This window comes from Salarias fasciatus, chromosome 16 (assembly GCF_902148845.1).
Source record: "Salarias fasciatus chromosome 16, fSalaFa1.1, whole genome shotgun sequence".
Taxonomy (NCBI): domain Eukaryota; kingdom Metazoa; phylum Chordata; class Actinopteri; order Blenniiformes; family Blenniidae; genus Salarias; species Salarias fasciatus.
Genome location: NC_043760.1, coordinates 9,119,477 through 9,134,107, shown reverse-complemented (window position 1 = coordinate 9,134,107; position 14,631 = coordinate 9,119,477). Strand labels below are relative to the sequence as shown.

At 43.0% G+C, this 14,631-nt stretch overlaps 1 protein-coding gene and 1 long non-coding RNA gene across 2 annotated transcripts; both read right to left on the bottom strand.

Annotated features, from left to right (window-relative positions):
* Positions 1–1,147: 1,147 nt before the first annotated feature.
* Positions 1,148–2,831, bottom strand: LOC115403779 (uncharacterized). Its single transcript, XR_003933241.1, has 3 exons — positions 2,822–2,831; positions 1,934–1,937; positions 1,148–1,260 (listed from the first exon to the last, which is right to left on the bottom strand). It is a non-coding gene; the product is annotated as an uncharacterized LOC115403779 (long non-coding RNA).
* Positions 2,832–7,214: 4,383 nt separating this feature from the next.
* insig2 (insulin induced gene 2) lies at positions 7,215–12,761 on the bottom strand. Its single transcript, XM_030112781.1, has 7 exons — positions 12,616–12,761; positions 11,297–11,503; positions 10,734–10,906; positions 10,086–10,210; positions 9,282–9,448; positions 8,985–9,084; positions 7,215–8,757 (listed from the first exon to the last, which is right to left on the bottom strand). The coding sequence occupies exons 2-7, from the start codon at positions 11,410–11,412 to the stop codon at positions 8,716–8,718; spliced, it is 723 nt and encodes a 240-aa protein (XP_029968641.1). The 5' UTR covers positions 11,413–11,503; positions 12,616–12,761; the 3' UTR covers positions 7,215–8,715.
* Between the last annotated feature and the right edge of the window lie 1,870 nt (positions 12,762–14,631).

Sequence of the window (14,631 nt, the reverse complement as noted above, 5' to 3'; positions counted from 1 at the left end):
CGAGCAGACAGCATGAAGACCACCGAACAAAGCACGGAGGAAGTCGGCCATTAGTCTGCTTACAAGACTTAACCTCCACTTGATCTCTCCTGGGAAACTCTGTGTGTGTGTGTGTGTGTGTGTGTGTGTGTGTGTGTGTGTGTGTGTGTGTGTGTGTGTGAGAGAGAGAGAGAGAGAGAGAGAGAGAGAGAGAGAGAGAGAGAGAGAGAGAGAAAGAGAGAGTGATTGTGTGTGTTTGCATGTGTGCAGAATAAATATTGAAAATCTGTGTATTTAAAATAAGTTTTTTTTTAAAATAAAGAGCAGGAGTGTGTGTCTGAGCTCTGATAATAAATTGTTTCAGGGCTGAGCATGTTGACAGATCGCCGTGAGAGGAGATGTGCTGCTGCGCCCCCTGCTGGCCATCTGCTCCACAGGACTACTCCACACACTGAGCAGGTCAGGACAAACGTACATACGATTAGAAAAAAAAAAAATTAAGAATAAATAGTTGTATTTTTCTTTTCGTGTGACTCTAATTGTATTCCAAACCAGAGAGATTGTTCCATCGATAGAAGACATTAAAATGCCTCTGAGGAACTGTGCATCCATTTCTTTTCTTTTTTTTTTTTCTTTCAAAAATAGAATCTTTATGTTGATGCTGTTCCTTCCTTCACTCTGTCATTACTGTTTTATGTCACTGTTGAGTATAGGCGATTTTTTAACCTGCTTTTATAAGGAGGTCAGTTCACACATTTTGCCAGAATAATTTAAATCATTTATATTTGGTAACACTGCATTGTGACCCCTGTGTGACCTCTGTACCGTCCCTGTGTGGCCCCTGGAAGCTTTGTGGCCCTCAGTGATCACATCTGAGCTTCAGTTAGTGTGTGTGCTACAGAGTGTGTTACACTGTGTTTTCGTTTCTTGTAATGAATGAAGTCCTGCTCATTTTCATAGTTTAACTCAGCAAAATAACAATAATGCCAAATTTATCTTTGGTTTTAGCGAATAATATCAAAGATATTTTTTAAAGAACGCTTTATGGCAGAGCAAGCACCATTCAGGCACCAGGCAGTTCACAGAGCTTCAGATGAAATTAAGGAAATGCATCAAAACAAGAGAATAAGAAGATTATTCTTTGACACACATTCAGACCTTTAAAGGTCCTTTGTGATGCAAAATTCACTTTGTAATGGTTTTCTAACCGTAATTTGTGTCTCCGTAGCCTGTGTGTGGGTCCCCAGAAGTGAAGAAAGTCTGTCACCTCCCTCACTGGCTCTGGTTTTTATCGATATGTGCTCAAACGGACGATTCAGAAATGTTCTCTTCATGACGTCAAGCCGGGAAATGACCACTCCCTCTGGCAGTGGACACTCGAACGCTACTGGAAAACAGTCATGGCAAAGGTATGGGCAAAGAAGTTGCTCTGTTTTTGGCTGCACACATGAGCAGACACGGACCGACATGGCTCTGACATTTAAAGGTACAGACACAGAAACAGCCTGTTCTCAGGGACTTTTAGACCAAGGCTGGATACACTTACAATACAATGTTGTTGGGCCTCTGAGAAATTATTGAAAAACTATAATTTGGGAGCTTTAAAAATTTGGGATTGAAAACTTTTACGTATCTCCATTTGTTCTTGATAAAGATGTAAAAAGTTGTGACGCATCGAATCATTAGTTTACTTTCTGCATTTACTCAGCCTGCACCAAGAGCTGTGGTCTTTCAGTGGGTGCGTTTACATGCAGTCAATAACCCTTTCTTAACCAGAATATTCGCAATAACCCGGTTGCGCACAGCCATGTAAACACGTGCAAAAACCTGAATATGCTCATATTCCGGTTTTTAAAAACCTGAATATTACCCCTGGGTTACTCCTTTTCTAACCTGAATTTCTGGTCATATAAACGCGCATCGGAATATCCCGGTCGAAAGGGACATGAAATACTGCTCTGCGCATGGTCTACCCGCAAGGAATCTCGGTCATTTGAGTCCAGGAACTACTTGTGACACAGTTTAGCTTTTAGCTGCTACCAAGTAAATAAAATGTGCCAAAACGATCATTCAGTTCTTCTCTTTTACTGAAAAAAAAAACGGTGCATCGCATCATTAAACATATTACCACGTCTTGCTGGCTTACTCTTTTTCTAACAACATGCAGAGAGAGCCTGCAGCGCCCTTCTTTTTCTGTGGTGTCTGTGTAAAATAAGGTTGAACATGCAAACAGCACACCTAGTGGCATAAAGTGCAAATGCAGTCATGCCGTCGTCTGTGGCCGTGGTTTGAATGGGGAGATCCCTGATCATGTAAACAGGAGTAACTCTGTCTGTTTAAGCATGTAAACGGGTTATTCCAAATGATTCAGAAACCGGAATATTGACCTTAACCCCAATATTGACTGCATGTAAACGTAGTCACTGACACTAGCTGGGCCAAAAGGAATCCAGTTAATTACCAATCCAATTAAATTAACACCATACAAACACATCAATCTGACTGGATTTGCACCATGAGATTGAAACTGCGATCGGATCATAGGTGGCGGCGTATTCTGGTTTTGATCCGATCGTATGTGAACATCACGTCGGGTTACTTCCTGCTTTGCCTGCAAGTGTGTGACGTCAGTTCACCTAAAGTCATGATGTGTCCATGAACACATGCCAGTGTCTCGTCTCGGGAGGTGGGAAATGTCGCAGAGGAATCCGTACCACATGCAACAAAAACTGACCCACACTCGTCTCTTTCTGATAATATCTGAACCAAGACCATGTTTATTTGATGTTGCTGTTTTTGAAAAAAAAAGAAAAAGGAAGCTCCACAATCGCTCGAGTTAAACCCACTTTAGATACTGGCGGGCTTCCAGGTAAGGTGGGATTCTGCACACATTTCAAACATCACAGTGCAAAGCATTATGGGATTGAAATGAATCGGGTTATATTTTTATGCATAGAAACTGGCACAACATTCCCATTACTTTATTCAGTGTTGATGTTATCGGGACAATCTGATCCAAGAATCGGAAAGAATTCAATCAGATCGACTAAGACGTGACCGTACACACACGCCTATAGAGCACTGTGTCATCTGCATAATAACGACGGGAGACGCCAAACGGAGCGCCAGCTGGGGTGAATCTTTGTTAGGACCAGATTTGGTCCATGGGCTGCACATTTGGCATGTTACAACTATTGCCAAAAAATTCAAATATCTAAAATGACTAGAATAGAAAAAAGGAAACTAACACCAAAGAGTCACAGCAAATTGTATGGCTAAAATGGATAAAATACTAGAAGGGATCAACCGATGCATACAGCAGAATCGACACAGACATGGGACAGATTAAATCAATGTAATAAAAAAAAATCGCAATGCAAACAGCATGACTGAAATGGTTTGAATGGCCAAAAACAACAGAAAATGAAAAGAGCTGAAGAAAAGGGTTAAAAACAAATTAAAAAATGCTAAACGTGTAAAGTAAAGAGTGCCATTCTGTATTGTACTGGTTAAATTCTGTGCTCATTCTACAACATGTTTTGTGTCTGCAGACGAATTTGGTTGGCTGAAGGCGGTCTGGGGGTCTCTGCAGGTGATGAAGGTTGCAGACCTCTGACACATCCCATCATGCTCGCCGCTTTTTGTTCTTCTGCTTGTTCATTCACGCTTTGTCTGCGGGTGAAACAATAGACCGAACAGAGTGTAATCAAAAACCAATTAGCTGCTCCTGGCATCAGACGGCAGCACTTCGTCCCAGCTGAGACCGGCTCCACATCCATCCTGCGCTCGGCGGCCTGAGGCCCGCTCCGCTCACGGCCGCTCTCTCTGCCTTCTTATTAAAGACATGCTGACACTGCGAAACATCCTCTGCTTTGGATGGAAATATGACTGTGATGTGCTGCTGCTGCTGCTGCTGCTGCTGCTGCTGCCGGGCCACAAAGCTGCGTTATTATCTGGGAGTGCAGGTCCTCGCACAGAGCTGAGACACTGGTGGAATAGGAGGCTGATTGTGATTGATGGCTTCCCATTAGCCAGCGTGTTATCGCTGTGGCTGGTGGGGGTGGAGGAGGGTTTGGGGGGGGGGGGTTGCGACTACTGAGTTGTAACACAACACATTACCTGATCCTCTGTGTGCACGGCCTCAGCACACAGCCTCTTAAATAAAATATAGACCCTCTCTCCGAGATCCTCATTCCCTTCGAAGGCACTCTGACTGCGAGCCCGTCAGCTGTGATTTGTCGAGCATTCCCACTCAATAAACACATCATTAGTATTCATATTAGCTGCGAGACGGACTCTCCTCCGTGTGATTGTGCGGCTCAGCCGCTCACATTTGTTCTGGGCTTCTCTTCCGCGCTGTCAGAATGACTGATTGGGACCAGAGCGCAGACTGTCCTGCATTAGCCCAACAAATGATCGGGTCTCTCTGGCAGACCTTGGCCAGAGAGAAATCAATATTTCACCATTAAAATCTATCAGAGCGGAGTTAGGGCAGCGGCTGTCAGAGGCGACACTATCAAGCCGCTGCAACATTAAAGCTGACACCTGCAGCACACCACTAATCAATATCTAGTGGTTCACACATCATTTGTGGTCACCTTTTAAGCAGTGATGGATGTCTCTGGGGGCAGTGATTCATGTTGTGACAGCGTTTAACGGGGTTTTATTCCACCGTGGACTCTCATCCCTCAGAGAGCAGCTGCAGATGGAGCGCCGGGCTCCGCCGCTAAGACCCGTTTCATTACATCGGGCCTGTCCTCAGCCATTACCGCCGGCCTTTTATTGCTCCGTGCCCTGCTGTGTGTGAAAACACAACAGTAAATGCAAGGTCAAACTTCATGGCGTCCAGAGGGATTGACATACCTGGGAGATTTTACAAGGAGCCGTTCCGAAGGCGGGGTGTCAGTTTGGTTTTAAATTACCTTGAAAGAGCATGAATTAATGGAATATGTGGAATCTGATTAAAGTGTTTGATTTCCGCCTGCACACAGATCCTGTTTTCATTGCTTGTTATTTTTAGTCCTGTTCAGACTTCAGCAACATGTGGCTCAACTCTCGAGCTGGAGCGCTCTAAAAACAACAACAGCTGAACCGAAGTGCTGCACATAAATAGACGTGAAATCTAACAACATGAGGTGATTAAACAAAAAAACAACAACAATAAAATGGGAACAAATAAAGCAGGAGGAGAGCCATAAACTGGATTAAAAGCCAAGGAATAAAAATGATTATTAATCAGTTTTAAAAATGGACAGTGGAGGGTCTCTTCCTTGATCCTGTCACAACTGCTCTGGTCGGCAGGAGGCGCTGTTTGCCAAATGTTTTATAAGATTTTATACTTCCTCCATCTTCCTCCATCTACGATTTACATCGACTTACTAAAGAGTAACTCTATAAGCGACATTTACAGTGACATGACTGCGGTAACTACATACAAAAGCTAAATAAAACACCTCTTTACATCCACATGCAAAACTTGAAAACCCTGAGCACGTTCCTATATTGCCAAATGGACGGCCGCTCTGGAATCAGCGCAGGTTTGATGGAACATGTTGTCTGTGTGCTGAGATGCAGCTCCCTCTGAGCGACCGCCTCCTGCTGCCATTTCACAGGCTTCACCCAGATTCTACTGGAAACAGAAGTAAATAACCCTGTGTGAGGGACCGGAGGGGCCGGAGGAGGGGGGGAGGGAGGGAGGGGGCCTTCGGCGGGCTCCGTTTCCTCCTCAGCAGATCTGTGGAGCTGTGGAGCTCCTGACCCTCCGTCTGTGAGAGGAGATAATTGCTTGTCAGGAATAAATGGAGAGATTAATGAATTCATTAGCGGTGGGGAGTTTAGCTCTTCGGAGCAGCACTTACTGCTATGACACATCACGCCTATTGTTTCACTAGCTAGTTAGCCTTGAACAATAACATTCCCCCAGCAAATTGCCTCAAACACTCATGTAAAGCAGAGCGAGCCTCGTCCGTATCCTGCACACAAAGGTGCCTCAAATCCTCCGTATTCATCTTAATTACTTCTGTTTAGAAGAGAAAGAGACTGAGCGTGTGTGTGTGTGTGTGTGTGTGTGTGTGTGTGTGTGTGTGTGTGTGTGTTTGTGTGTCCTCCTGACTGACATGTAGCTGGTTTCACACGTTGTAGGTCAGATTATAATCTGGATCCATTTAGGAGTGTTTGATCCAACCTGCTCTTAAAACACACCACACACACTTCAACATAAATAAAATACAGTGTGACGCAGCTGCTTGGAGGAAGTCCGACTTGATGAAATCCTAATTTTCTTGGTTATTCGCTGATGTGTTTTACTTTAACAGATATATTTAGTAACTATTGAGATCTACCGGATAAAAGCTCAAAAGCTTTTTTATATCGTTATGTATTTGTATTGTTTAACAGTTTAGTTCAGGGACTTTAACTCTGCGGGTCTGAAGCCACATGTGCTTCCTTCGTCCCTCTGTAGTGGTAATAACCAATAATGTCAAAAATTTGGCCATTTTTCAATAGAACCCAACAAAATAATAACAAGTTTGCTCCATTATAACATTCTACCTACAATGTAATGTTAATACATGATTGAAAAAGCATTTTAAAAAAATGTATTCAAAATGCCAAATCCACAGCCAATTTCTTGGAAATATTTATTTTTTTTGCAAAATACTTGTGTAGTCTGCTTTTTAAAAGTATTCATTCTGCTACAGCAAGGACCCCGTTGTTGCTGGACTGTTTATTGGAGTTTGTATGCAGCCGTGATTGAAATGGTTAATAAAGCCGGTTTTAGGAACACTTCAGGACTTGATATTGCAGAACTGAATTACATGTGAGTGCAGATTAATTATAATGGCAGGTATGCTTTGGAAATCAGTGTAACAGGTGCAGACTTCATACAACCAAAACAAGAAAGGTATGATTTTTTAGGTAATATCGACACGCTGTAATGCGACAATGAGGAAAGAGGATGGATGGACGGATTATTGATCAGATCATTTTATAACTGAAACATCACACATTTATGTAAAATACTGAAACTTAAAAAGCAGATCTTTTTTTTGTTTGTTTTTTTCTTGGAACAACAGTCCAAACAGGGATGTGAGGTAAATATCTGATCTTGCACCACTCACATTCTGAATACACTTCGTCACCGAGTTGGCGTTACTCTGATTCATATTCGAACCTCTGCAGGTTTTTTATCTTCATGTTTCACCAGAAACTGTCTATAGCAATAAAGAAAGTACACGTTTTTCTTTCAGTTACTTTAATCCTTTAAACATCAGACAATAAAAAAAGTTAGTCTGATTTTCAAAAACATCAGATTTGCTACAGAGCCCATATAAAACAGTTCACTCCCACAATGCAGTAAAAAGGTTTTCCAGATCCTAGTCTAAACTACATGATGACCTCTACCTTTGCTTTCATGCTGTAACTAATCAAACTGATAGAAAAGTTTCTCAAATCTTTCAGTAACATCACTTCAGGTTCCACACGGTTTCTCATCATGTTGAGCAAGATGCAGAAAAGATGAAATGCAGAAACCAGCCTTCACTTCATCCTCGTTGCCACTTTAATCTCAGAACGCAAGGAACGTGCTGCTGCTGTCATGTTTTGGAGTTCCTGAGACTTTTTAAACACTTTCAATCTGCAGCAGCCTCATAACTTCATCTGCCTTCAACCACTAACCACCCTCTGTCACAGTTCTCTCCAATAAAGCCTCAATTCTGAGAAAACTCTTTTAAAATGCTCAAATTTTTTTTTTTCATTTTCTGTCAAATCTCTTTCAGTTAAAATTCTGAATTCTCCCCATATTCCACATTTTTCTCACAACTGAGACTTTTTCCATGAAATTCTGCATGACTTCAAGCCGTCCTCTTTGGACTCTAAAGCTAAATGTGTATAAATACTGAGGTCCACAGTGTTCCTCCTCTTCCTCTGCTGTCAGGTCTCAGATGTTTTCATAAATTCTGGAATGAAAAATCTCCTGGAAGTGAAGAGCGCTGCGTTGGTTGACTTGGGGGGGAGCAGCTCATACTGTGCATGTGAGGAAGACCTGATGAAGGCGAACGCTGAAGCAGCTACAGACTCGACCGCCATCAAGAAAACCTCCAAACTCAGCTCGACTCCGTAAAATAACACCGTTCAAAAGCTTTGAAAATGACAACAACTCATTTTGTTCCCTTGTTTTAGTCCAAAGAAGTGCGAGTACATTCTCACAATGTTCACATTTAATGCACTTCATGCAAAATCTACCAAAAAAATAAACAAAGCATGTTGTTCCTCAGGCTCCATCATCTGAACGTCACTGCGGCCCAATCGGTCGCTCAGGTCTGGATCTCACACGAGTGTGAGACTCTGGAGAAACTACGACAGCAGCTAATGACACTGGAAAATACTCCCTTCATGTTGTCTGTGTGTTTCAGTCGTTCCAAACAGGACATGGTCGACTGTCCGGCGGGCTGCGGACGCATGTTTGACACCTTCTGAGTGAGTGTATGTGTGTGTGTGTGTGTGTGTGTGTGTGTGTGTGTGTGTGTGTGTGTGTGTGGTGAGAAAATGATGGGACGTGGCTGTTTGGCACATGGAGGTCTATGAGGAAGGACCCCCTCCACTGTCAGCGTCCGCCTCCGCCCAGGCAGCACCAGGTGGCTGAAATACTGTCAGGAGTCCGGCGGGAGCCTCGGGTGCTCAACGGGTGGTCTGCAGCCCCTCTGCAGAGCCGTCAGAGCCCGATGAAGCCCCCCGTCCTCAGTCCTGATGGCTCTTCTCCTGAAGGAATTTGTACTCATACTGGAAACAAAGCAACAAACAGAACTCTGCTCTGAATCCGAGGACGGACACCCCAGGACAGCACACTTCAATATGCATCATTTCACTGGGAGATAAAGGAGAACGAACCCGACCCTCTGACACCACAACAAAAGCATCTCAGCTGTGTTTCCACACAGTTTCATCTTATGATTTCAACATTTCATCTCCAGGCTGACCTCCGTATGTACAGCACTGTGTTTTCTCACCAAGGCGAGCTGCCGTCCGATGTTCCCCATCGTTATAACGCCTGCGAAGAAGATGCAGGGCAGCCAGGAGCGAATGTACAGGAAATCTGGAGAAGTGTACCTGAGCAGAGAAGAAGCACAAACTGCATTTGAGCTCCGTGAGTGGAAACATGAAAAATCTTCAATTCCAGAAAGGCTGGGATGATGTGAAATGTAAACAGAAACAACGCCAACAGAAAACATGTCAGCTGTTAAAATTAAGTCATTTCAAACTTCAAAGGTTTCAGGCCTCATGTTGAATTCTTCTGAGACACTTACTGAAAGACTCCGTTATAAACCAGCAGCTGTGTGGCCAGGGTGGCCAGCAGGCCGATGCTCACTCCCAGAGCGAAGCCGCTGCGGGAGCGGTCGAAGGTCCACCACAGGCCGATGGAGAGCGCCGCCAGAGTCAGAGACAGCTGGATGTTGTTGGCAAAGTCCACTTTCTGACGGAGAGGAGTCAAGGACCGCGCGGGCAGCAGATTTTAGCTCCAAACTGTACCTCGGACCTTCCAGCTTAAGAGAGCAGCGCCATTACGTAGAACATAATGGCGTTTTTCGCTAACCATTCATTTCTTCACCAGCTCACTGTCTTCTGAGTGACAAAAGAGGAAAATGTTGTGATGATTTGACGACACTTGCATAAATGAAATCAGGAGAAATGATTACTGAGTTGAGCAGCCACAAGCTTCTGTGTTTATGTGAATACTCGAAGTCTGGTGCACGTCGTACATTTATTGTGAGCTTAGACAGTTTATTTGTGGTTCATATCATTTGTAGATTATTTGCCACTTGTTGAAAGACAGACTAAGATTGTTTATGAGGATATTTTGAATAGGTTCAGGTGAATTGATTAGTGTGCGAGATTATAATGACTTGAAAGCTAAACCTTTGGATATTCTCTATATGGAGAGCTGTACTTCTCCTATTCCCTTTCAGACATGCACACTGTAATTATTGCAGTTTTTCATTCAGTAAAATATCTTGCTTGATGACTAATGTGAAGTCATTTGCTTTGCAGAAAAGTGTGTGACACATCCAAATGAGTCAACTGACAGAAAGAGAAACCGAGCCCAAGGATACAGCACTGGCGTGGTTGATGCCCACGAACACGGCCACGCAGCGCATCACGCTCGACCACTCGCGCTTGAACTTGTGCGGCTCTCCCAGCCGGCGGTCGATGCATGGGTACAGCAACCCGATCATCGCTGTAGGAGGGAACAGGACAGAGAATGTGTGGGGTTTTTTTGGACCCTTGCAGACCACAGTGCCAGGAAGCTCTTGGTCTCAGCCTCAATCCGCTGCCGCTTTTTTTAGCATCGATGTTGAGATAGTAATAAATATAACTGTGCTCGGCTTTTGCTTCAAAACCGTCATTTCTGCATTTCTAGCAGTCTCATTGGTCACGATAACCCCGTCCACAGCCTCTGTGTGTGTGCTGTCGATATCTTTGAGCCTGAAAATGATCTAATTATGAATACAATTACCCCAATATGCAGCTGATTTTGATTTCAAATGACTGACAAAAATAAGATCTGCAGATCTTCTAACAGTTAATGTCAACAGTTCTGTCCCTCAAAGAACAGGAGGAGGAAAAGAAGACTGAAGCCAAACTCCAGCATTGAGATACAGATGAATTAAAGATACACTAAAGTACATATGTAGTTTGCATCCCATTGTCTCCACACACTGAGCAGGAGGAAATCAAGCACTTTACAAGCCGTTACACACCTGAGGCTGTGCCACAGCAGGGCGGCACCCACCAGGCCGAGGAGAAGATGCTGCTGAGCACATCGGGAGGAAACAGGGTGACGTTCCTCTGCACCTGCAGTAAGTTCAGCACCAGGGCCAGGAAGACCCCCACAGAGAACAGCATGGCCCCCCGGATCAACAGGTTGGTGGTTCTGCCGTGAAAAAAACAAACAAACAAACAGGTGGCTTTAAAGATCAGAGATTTACAGACTGCAATTGAGGAATAAGGTGTGACTCATCAGTCCCTCTATCAAGGCTCCCTGAAGCTCACAAAGATGAACGGTAACAGTCAAATTTTCACAAACACGTCAGGAAAAAAAACTACTGAAACAGACAACTGCCACAATAAGGAAACATTTTTCTGAGCTGTTTCTTGTTAGAAAGTCAACAGTTCTTCAAATTATTTCACTAATTCAACGTTCCAGTTTTTAATAAGATTCACCTATAAAACTCAGGGGCTGGGCTCTCTTCATTTTTGTTTTGTGGCTCCAGGTGATTTTTGTTTGACTTTATTTGCCAGACTGTCGTCAGGTTGTTCTCACCTGTTGGTGATGACTGAAACGTAGGGTCCCTGAGCGTGACCCTGGGCCTCCCTGGACCCCGACCGCTGGCCGCTGGTCACCGCGCTGTCACTCATGGCCGTCAGTGTTAAGGACATGAGAGAGAAGAAGTCACTAAAAACAACAGGAACGGGATGACGACGTCTTTATCCGGCTGCCAGTTCGGTGCGTTCCTCTGACATCCCAGACCTGGCGAACAACAGCAGATCTGTGAGAATCAAGGTTACAGCAGCTCATCCCACTAAATCCAAATAAACACCAAAAAGCTCTTCATGACGACTCTGTGAGGCTCACTGTGAAATCACGATTGTTCAAATCACAGATGTCACACCACTCACACTAATGCCCAACTCACAGCACACATTATAACCTTTTTTTTTTAATTTGAGTGTTGAAGATTTTATTTAACGTTAAACGTTCATGGTTGAAAAAAATCATCATCCATTAAAGGAAATTTGGCGTAAAAATAATATTTCCATTCAAATCTCCATAAACAATGACTTCGGGCTGAAAGCAGACCTGCTTTTCCACAGGGTGAACAGTGAGGAGGAAAGATGTGTTGATATATCAGGTTATTACTCAGACACATCATCATCACAGCACTATTCATAACAGACTCATTTAATCCAAGCCGATCAAAGCATTTAGCCACATCGCTGTTCTTATGAAGTGACAGTTCTCCAAATATCCTATCCTAAACCCTACACTGTTGTTAAGTTATTTCATTTGAATTTAAGTTGTAAAGCAGGATAAGTCACACTCCAGTTTTTCCTCACGGACTGACTGACCCCTCTGAATATATGTGAGCCTGCTATCACTGACCTGAAGGCTTCCTGTTAATTTAGAGGGGTTTTTTTCTCTGCTTGCTCATGCGGAATTGTTGGTTTTTCTGTTTTCTCGGTGTCTTGAAATGACGGTATAATAGTTGGTGCTATAAAGTAACAATTAAATTGAAAACTTCATGATGAAACATTCTAAAATACTGCCACCGCGAGCCTCTGCTTGCCAGTCCGTCGCCATGCGTTGGGTTTAAAGCAGCAAATGGAGCCTCTCGGATAATTAACCAGCGTCAATGACATTTGTCTCGCCAACTCAACCGGCTGAGGAACGAATCACAAATACAGCCACGATCTCACGTCGTGGAGCAATGGTGAAAAGTGGCAGTGACGGGAGGATGCACCCCGTAAAAAGTCAGAGGTGTTTGGCTTCAGTGATTACATGGCAAAGCTACACAGCTAGCTGAGGCACACAGCTCATTAACAGCTCTCCGTCGATGTCCGGAGTTAAAGCGAAACTCTTACCTCCTGCTGACGGAGTCCATCCACCTCTCCTACATGTCGGAATTCATCTGTGCAGATGATTTGAGTAATACTTCACTGTTTTTATCCGAGAAAACTTAAATTAGCCTTCTCTGTTGCTTAGAATACTTCCGGCTGAACGTCTTGGCCGTGACGTCACCACGCCAGGCAAACACGGCGTCATCACGTCAACGTGAGGGTGTGGATATCAGCTGTGCACTATGTACACTTGAATGTGAGAACAGTGTAGAGTTTAATTAAGAAAACAATATGAAATAATATCCACTGTTCTGAACTGGAAAAGGCTGAATCAACAGAAAGCTGTAATGTTTCTGTCCGTTTTATAATTCATTAAGACTGAAGTGCAAGATGTGTCTGACCCAAACTGGACGGTAAACATGGATTATGAGGTACAATGCTGCACCAGTGTCTGCTCCCTCTCAAGGTAACAAAACACCCCACGGCACTGTGGAAAGACCAGTTCATTTAAACACATGTAAACATTATCTTTGCTTAAAATGGACAGAACATACAAGTGTAATTAAAGTGTTGGGATGATTCCGTCTCAGTGTCAGACGAGAGTTTCTTTCATAGAATTTCATTATGAGGGGTGAAAATGCTTGAGGTATATTCCCTCCATCACATTCCACAGATCTACTTCTCATTACATTTGAGGGGAAACCAGAGAAAGTATGCTTGGAGAGAGGGGACTCGCTACAGAAAGGCTTGAATAAACTCCTCTCTGTTCTGCAGGATGTGTACTCCTCAAAGCTGTGGAAACCAGTCTGAGGCATCCAGGTAAACACTATGTTCTTCTCACACATCATATTTGATTTGCTCTTGTGGTTTAATAAGCTTACAGAAACGCAGAGAAAGTCACAGTGAATCACTCTTAATCCTCAAACCCATTTACACTCTGTTTTGTATTCAGCATATTGAGGCCTCTTGCAGGTGATGGGGTGTCAGGGATTATGTGTGGCTTCTCAATGGTTTGAACATGAGCAGACTATCCATGCACTGTCATTCCACTGTCAAACTTAACTTTATCATTGTTAACTTGATCACAACATTTTTAAAATTCCTCACAGCAAGCTTAGTGCAAGCTGCTGCCTGAGATACTGCAAACGATGAGCGACTGACAGAGAAATGTGACTTTGTACTGAGTGAAATGGAGCTGACCTAGTTTAAATCCTCATCCAAATCAGATAAAAATGGGCTGTACAACATCATGCCTCTCTAACTCCTACACAAAGAGCATACTGCTTCCACTTAAAAATGCTAATCAATAACAAAGACCTGTTTTTTTTTCCTCTGGCTGAAGAGAAGTCACAATTATTCAAAAGGCTGACACAAAGGTCTACACCTTTATGAGCAAAGGAACTGTTGTTAATGACTTTCCAACACGTAAAAATCATTTTTAACTTTGAAAAGACCGATAACACAGCTTTAAAAGTACCGTACTTTCACTGTTTCCCAAATCTAAAGGTTATGTTGCATTTACAAAGTTTTAGAACTTCAATTGAGATTCAACTCATGTTTTAACTTTTTCGTTCCCTCCTGCTGTGAGATAAAAGTATCTTTGACAGATTGGCAGTTATGCCTCAACATTAAAATAAGAGCAGGATGTTCCAGATAGTTACAGAGAGCTGCAGAGAGGAGGTACTGAGGCCTTCCACATAAGATCTCAGAACAATCATTCATTTTCTTCTTCCTGAGTTTTATTATTTTTATTTAACAATATTAACCCGAAATAAAAACTAAAAGAAAAAAAATTAAACTGCCCAAAAATACAGTAAAGCTGCTGTGTTATGATTCCTTTAATTTGTAATGTTTATGTCATAATTTCTAAAGAAATACAGTTCTCCCAACAGAAGTTCATTTTCTCTGAACAATTTTACGTTCCGATGTTGTGAATGTTGGTAAATCTTGATTGAAAGAAGAACAAAGCTGCATAAACGGCGTTTTAAAGTGGAAAATGTGTATTCCAATTGAATAGGCGACATTCATTTTATGATACCT

Excerpts from the sequence above, each read along its gene's own strand:
- insig2 (XM_030112781.1), bottom strand. The coding sequence starts at position 11,412 with ATGTCCTTAACACTGACGGCCATGAGTGACAGCGCGGTGACCAGCGGC. Across the intron at positions 9,449-10,085 it reads GCATCAACCACGCCAGTGCT|AAAGTGGACTTTGCCAACAA; the intron begins GTATCCTTGGGC and ends CCTCTCCGTCAG. Across the intron at positions 9,085-9,281 it reads GTTTATAACGGAGTCTTTCA|GTACACTTCTCCAGATTTCC; the intron begins GTAAGTGTCTCA and ends TTCTCTGCTCAG.